Source organism: Bombyx mandarina, chromosome 11 (genome assembly GCF_030267445.1).
Source record: "Bombyx mandarina strain Sakado chromosome 11, ASM3026744v2".
Classification (NCBI taxonomy): domain Eukaryota; kingdom Metazoa; phylum Arthropoda; class Insecta; order Lepidoptera; family Bombycidae; genus Bombyx; species Bombyx mandarina.
In genome coordinates this window covers 957,289-963,759 of record NC_143218.1, presented here as the reverse complement: position 1 = coordinate 963,759, position 6,471 = coordinate 957,289, and the positions used below count along the sequence as shown (strand labels likewise).

At 35.4% G+C, this 6,471-nt stretch overlaps 2 protein-coding genes across 5 annotated transcripts in view; one reads left to right on the top strand and one right to left on the bottom strand.

Moving 5' to 3' along the window:
- Positions 1–848: 848 nt before the first annotated feature.
- On the bottom strand, positions 849–3,444 carry LOC149501881 (uncharacterized). Its single transcript, XM_089731536.1, has 2 exons — positions 3,352–3,444; positions 849–2,759 (listed from the first exon to the last, which is right to left on the bottom strand). Exons 1-2 carry the CDS (start codon positions 3,442–3,444, stop codon positions 1,530–1,532), a joined length of 1,323 nt encoding a protein of 440 aa, XP_089587662.1. The 3' UTR covers positions 849–1,529.
- Positions 3,445–4,392: 948 nt separating this feature from the next.
- Nup98-96 (nuclear pore complex protein Nup98-96) overlaps positions 4,393–6,471 on the top strand; it is a 49,976-nt gene continuing 47,897 nt past the window's right edge. For 2 of the 4 annotated variants that reach the window (XM_089731221.1, XM_089731218.1), the window contains exon 1: positions 4,393–4,560. The gene's annotated coding sequence lies outside the window, so the exon portion shown is untranslated. Of the gene's footprint in view, positions 4,561–4,687; positions 4,711–4,850; positions 5,149–6,471 lie in introns of those variants that run through there. The other 2 variants (XM_089731220.1, XM_089731219.1) reach the window with 2 other exon arrangements.

The window sequence follows — 6,471 nt, the reverse complement described above, 5'->3', positions numbered from 1 at the left end:
GTTGAGGACTTATGATGTCTTGTTATTTTTTTAACTGATTTTCGGCTCCCTTTTGTATAGCTGATGTATGCCCGTCCAGACTTAATGCAACAACTCTCAAAGTGTGCCTTCGTGTTACATTCTTTACAAATATGGTCCTTGGCTGAACACTGTGATAGGCTGTGCCGTTCTTTCTTTCCACAGCGTAAACAATGCATTGGATTTAATTTTCGTGTTGTATTTTGATGTAATGGTACGGTTTTGGTTTTGCTCCTATTTATTTTTTTAATACTTGTTCGTGGTGTGTCTTGTTCTGCCTGTTCTCTTGATTGAGAGATTGTAAAAATTTGTTGAAAGGTTACTTCTCTTGGTATTCCGTCTACCATTTGAATTAAATCAGGCCATTTTTGTTTCAAGTCGGTTTCTAAATCTGGATGATTCAATCCAGTGGCAAAGCGGTCACGTAATTGTCGTTCCAGGAAGTCATTACAAATGGGCTGGCAGAACGTTTAGTCAGAACATTCAAAAATAGAATGGCATCGGTAGACAACACAAATCTCGAGCGCCGACTATTAGAATTTTGCATTTGTTTTCGAAAAAATCAATGTAATCGTCAATTCTGAATGTATCTGGGTTGTATTTATCCATATTGAAATTTTTGATTATACTTATCTTGTTATCCGTATCATGTTTTGTAAAAGAGTCGTTCGTCACGCTCTTGGCTGTTGTATTGCAAGCTGCTGGTACCAACAACTTCAACATTTGTAAAATCTGTTCTTGCTGGTTTTGTTGTGCATGTAAAAATAATGCGAATTGTTCATCGTTCATCTTAATTTCTTTTAACTCGTCGCCAATATAATAAAACAATGTTTTCAAGACATAGCATAAAAATATAATAATGATAGATGGTAAAAATGACAATGTGTTCGAAGTATATTTCAAATAATGGAATATGGAAAAGAAGGTTACAACAGATAGTGTATTTAGTTTTGTCATTTTGTGGGTTAGTGATAAAAATGAAAGAAAATATCACTAATCGAACACTTACACCACATATCGCCGCAGCAAGTTAACGAGAACGGCAGAAATTAACACTTTGTAACTTTTCGGGATCTATTCTTATTTCAGTGAGCATTTTTAACATACTGTTGATAACAACACGTGCAAATATTATTTTGAATAAATTCTGCCGTTTTGATACATAACAAAGGAGTACCCATTGTGTCACTAAATAAATTCAGAGAATGAATGCATAAAAACACATTTCTCTTCGACATAATGTACTATAATTTGCAGGTAAGTACAAATGACTCATAACATAACAATGTCTCACCACCCTTCGTATACCACCCCGCCGCCGTGTACATGCCTTCGATGACTCATTTGATTTTATCGATAATGGCGTTGCGCCCGCGCAACATGCTCACGGCCCTAGCCGGGCTATGTTTTATGACTCAAAACTGCACGGACAAAATAATTCTACTATAGGTGAGCTCAACCTGAAAGAATTTTCTAACACAGTTAAGTTATTATAATCTTGTTTTGAAATATTAGTTTGAATGGGAAGCGTAAATTTGATTATCCAATTCGTTCAGTTTTTCGAATGCAGTACGAAAATGTCGAAGTAAATCTTGCATTAATACGCTAATATCGCCGCCATCGCCATTTCCGTCACCGAAACTCGATAGTTTGTCAATTGTTTCGCACCAAAACTTTTCATACTCATCACTAGGCATTATATCGTTCAATTTCTTGATCATGCTTAAGAAAATCACCGTACTCAATTCCAGATTTGCCTCCCGTAGAACTAATGGTTTGTTAATAGACATTAAATTGTTCTTTAAAATCGATAAATGATTCCTGAAGCGATCGAGTTCCAACCCCTCAATATATTCAATTCCCTTCCGTATTGTAACATTGTTGTGTTTGCTGTTAACGCCGAAATCGATTTGTTTCAACGTGTCTGTCATCGCAACAAAACAATTTTTTAATTTATTATCGTCAAATTTCAGGAAAATGTCAATGATGTTCACAGTGAACTTAATGAAGCTGTCATTTGACTGACAAATTCCGAATTTAGCGGACGCGTGTATGTTTTCCACGGTCATTAGTTTGTCAATTTCATTTTCAAATATGGCTGAAACGTTTTCATTGTTAGTGATGCCTTTTTTAATCAATTTGTACTTCAGTATGTTCATTAAGCGATGCAATGTACTATTCAATGTTTGCAGAGTATTTATAACAACCTTCTGCATTCCATCTTTCGTTTTTATGGATTGTTTTTTTGTTGTATCTAAAAAAGCACCGTATTTTATTTTGAAATTGCGCGCCAGGTAATCTATTTCTTTATTTATCTTGTAATCGTTTATTTTCTTTTTTATGTTAGTGAATATTTTCAAGGATTGCTTTAATGTGTGCTCTAAAAAGGACACGACTTTTTTGTCTTTTTTAACCTGAATGGGTTTCTCCTCGAAAAATTGCGAGTTCAAATCATCATTTTTCATTTCCGATATATACATTTTCGATGTAGTTATATCTGCTACAGGAATGTAAGATACTACGTTTGGAGTGGTCTTTTTGTCATCTTTATGAACAATGTCGGTTGTAAAGTCAATTACCGTATTAACATTGTCATTACGGAGTCTTAATAATTTGACGCCATTGAAATGTTTCGTTGTACTATCGACGATCGGTTTGATTTTATAGTCGAGTTTCAAATTCGGCCCAAAATCAATGACTCCATTTAGTTTAATTATAACGGCTATGGCTTCGGATAATATCTGAAAGCATATTGGTATGATTTTCGTAAAACAAATAAACAGGTACAGATAATATCATAACGGTAGCTATAACAGAACAGATTTTGTTTTTGAATTATTCCCTTTCCCTCTCTTGCCCCTGAATTATCATTAACAATACACGCATAAAAAAGTGTTATGGGATTTTATTATCGAATCAGCCCTAAAATAAGTTCAGCGCTCTTAACTTCCTACACGGTCCTTCGAGCCGGATATGAACCAGTGACCATAGATATGGCGACTGTGACTTGGTACCGGAACAATTCTTCTGCGAGATGGTAAACTCGCAGAAGTCGAGCATCACCTTCCAGCACACGGCAGCCACGCATCGCTGCTACGAAGGTCGGCAGCGACAAGTTCGGTCCAATTTGCGCGAGACGAGGATAGGATCCTACCTGTATTAGGAGTAGGTAGAGTAGGTCGCGAGCGAAGCGCACGATTAAGACCAGAAGTCGAAACGCTCTCTCGTCTTGGATTGTCTCAATACTAAGCAGACAATGTAAGTGAGCGGTTGTGTTGGGCAGCTGAGTATAAAATCTAAAGTTCATTTTATTTCTGTAATTCGATTACTTACCCGATTACAGAACGACAGAGTTAGGTAAATCAGTTTTCCCGCTCCCAAAAAAACTGGGACACGTGACTGCTTTGCGGCGAAAATAAGCAGCATGTTAGCATCTTACCCGTGCTTACAGCATGCCGTGCAAGCTAATTGATGGTATCGAGTGTATACCACCACCGCTCGTCTTCGTTTTGAACGCTTCCAATACGCAATAAGATTGTTCTACTCACGTATGTTAAATGGAAATAAATGATAAGCATTTTCACTGCGTTAACGATAAAATTCTTTTAACTACAGTATAAGTCGTTTTGTGCCCGTAGGTACAATTTTTTTTATGGAATTTCGTACGTTTATTGCATTTTTGTTTGATTGTTTGAAAGTTGTATGGTCGTCTAGTTCAGTTTTGATAGTATTATGTGGGATTCGTGAAATATTTATTTGTAGCCTTAAAACTGTTCATACAGGCATAATTTATTTTCCCTCTACCCATTCGCTGGATGCTTATGAGACTATTCCAGCTACGACTGGACGGGTAGGTGCGTTCACGGGTCAACCTAAGAGAATTTGCTAATACTAGCCCTACCAAGAGCAGTGCTTTGCAGACTCTACCACCGGATTGGAATTGCGATCCACTGAGAAGATCCGGCGAGAAACTGGCCTAAGGAGTAACACAATAGTGTTGCACCTAATTACAATTGTGATCAAATTTACAATCGTTATCCCTTTTCAAGTTCCAAGGAAGTCTGGAAGACACGTTTTATATTAATCTAAGTTACTTATCAAAGGAGTTGGTATTGTTGTTACTTATGAACTAGTCTGATTTATCAATTCTTGGTTCCTCGGCATAAGAAGACAGCCTTGCTAATTCCACTTTTTAATTTCATGAGCTATGTTAGTGACTTGGAATCTCGGTCTGGCCATTGTCCTAATCGAATTTTAGCGATCTTGGATTATGTAGTAATATTTTAAAACCTTATTAAAATTTATTTGTCCATGATTTGTTTTTTTTCTTCAAAATTAAATTTTTAAATGGATTCAACAATCTAAATTGAAATTGTCGATGGTCAGATCATTGTTTTGTTTACCTACTGAAGCCGATGTATTCTGCGTTTTCTTCTTAATAACAACTATTATATGTAATTAAGTACTATTAAAGTGAACAAGAAAAGGAGAACGGTTTTTCGTGCATTTAAAGCCACACAACAATCTTTCGATACGAACACGGTAAGATTCTTGAGTTTCCAACGTTATGTCGATTACCCGACCGATTTGTAAGATCCTAATTTGAATTGATAAAATAACAATAGTTGAGATAATAACCACGAAATTTGTGTTTATACTTGTTACGAAGTATTAGTGAAAACTGTAAATTAGGTAATTGAAATATCTTCGAAACATCTTCGTTATTTTTAATTTCTTGCTTATTATACCATCCTCAAAAACATAAATCAAACGAGTATTGCTACACTCTTAATTTCGTTTGGTTTTACCTCAAAATTGACGTCACACGTTTTGGTTGCAAAATTTTCTAATAAAATTGTGAAATTCGTTGTGCAATAAAAAGCTAATATAAATAAGCATACAGCAACAATGCTTTACAGTTGCGAGTTATCGCTATAAAGTGCAATACCAACGGAAATTCTCTAAACGTCTTGTGGTTAGGTTAAGTACTGCGTCTAAAGTTTAAAATTAAAAGAATTCAAATAGACACAAGAGTTATATTTAAAATACGTTTTGCAATAAAAGTGAATAAATTGAAAGAATTTAATAGTAAAATTCAAAAATACTATTGTTAGAAATTCTGATAATAGTGTAGGTATTTGTATACTTTTTTCAATATTTTTGATTTTAAAAACGACTAATCTTATAAAATATAAACTAAAATCTAATGAAGGTTAAGTTTTGTAAAATTTAAAAGTATTTTTTTTTGTAAAACTTAGTGATATTTTTATTGTCTCTAGAGAGAAACTAGCAGTTGCCTTTGTAGACAGACATTCTATTAATTTTCAAACACATATAAACCGACAATTATGGCAGTCATCACGAAACATGAACTTTTGAAGTGGAATGACTGAATTATTCCTAAATGACTTTAGGCTATCAGAAATATCATAACTCCCAACTGTATGAATTCAGAGGAAAAAATTGTCTTCTCACTGACTATTTTACCAACAAAGCTATGGTCTTACTAACAGTATTATAAACTAAACACGTTGCACACTGGCATTACAGAGTCCTATGAGCCTGTATGGGTAGATACCACTGTCATGCCTGTTTTTGCTATGAAGCAGCAATATATTACGGCTTTAAGCAGGGAAAAGTTACAACTAACTTAGAACTCATCTCTCGAGGTGGCTGGCGGTATTTATGTTGTTGATGTCTAAGGGCTGCAGTAACTCCATAAAAAGGAATTCCAAAGAAACCAAATAACATTAGGCTTAGTGGTGATTAAAATTGTTGATTTGGCCAACATATTCAAATAGATAAGATCTTGGAATTATGATCCAATTTAATCTAATTATTTCATTCAATTTTTTTATTACTATACAACTGGGACATGGATCTCACGTTTTTAGGTGGGTGGTGGCATTATGTGCTCTGCTAGCCACTTAACCAAGCCAGGACAACACCCAAGAGAACGCTCACACTTCAATACTTTAAAAAAATTTATTTATACCTGTTTTAGCAAGGGGGTGTTGTTCTAATGAACTATTTGAAATTTATCTATAGTTTGAGAACCACACCAGCTGTAGCTGGAGCAGTTCTCATTCCTAATACCCGGAACTGTCATAGTTTTTGCCGCATACTGTGTGCTATTTCTCAAGCACACAGGACATGTCTTAGAATAAGGATGTGTTTCAAACATAGCCTTTAGGATTGAAAAGTAGCATAATAATTTTGGCCATGGTTTTATTGGTTACCGATAGTGTTTTTTTATAGCTTTGATGGGTGGACAAGCTCATGGTCCACTTGGTGTTAAGTTTTTTTTATTTTTTTTTATTGCCTTTGTAGGCAGACAAGCATACGGCCCACCTGATGGTGAGTGGTTACCGTCGCCCATGGACTTCAGCAATGCCAGGGGCACAGCCAAGCCGCTGCCTACCGCTTAATTCTCTCCACAAGCCTCATTTGAAT

Coding starts and splice junctions, on each gene's coding strand:
- LOC149501881 (XM_089731536.1), bottom strand. CDS start 3,444: ATGCTGCTTATTTTCGCCGCAAAGCAGTCACGTGTCCCAGTTTTTTTG. Junction 2,760..3,351: donor CTCTGTCGTTCTGTAATCGG/GTAAGTAATCGA, acceptor ATATGCTTTCAG/ATATTATCCGAAGCCATAGC.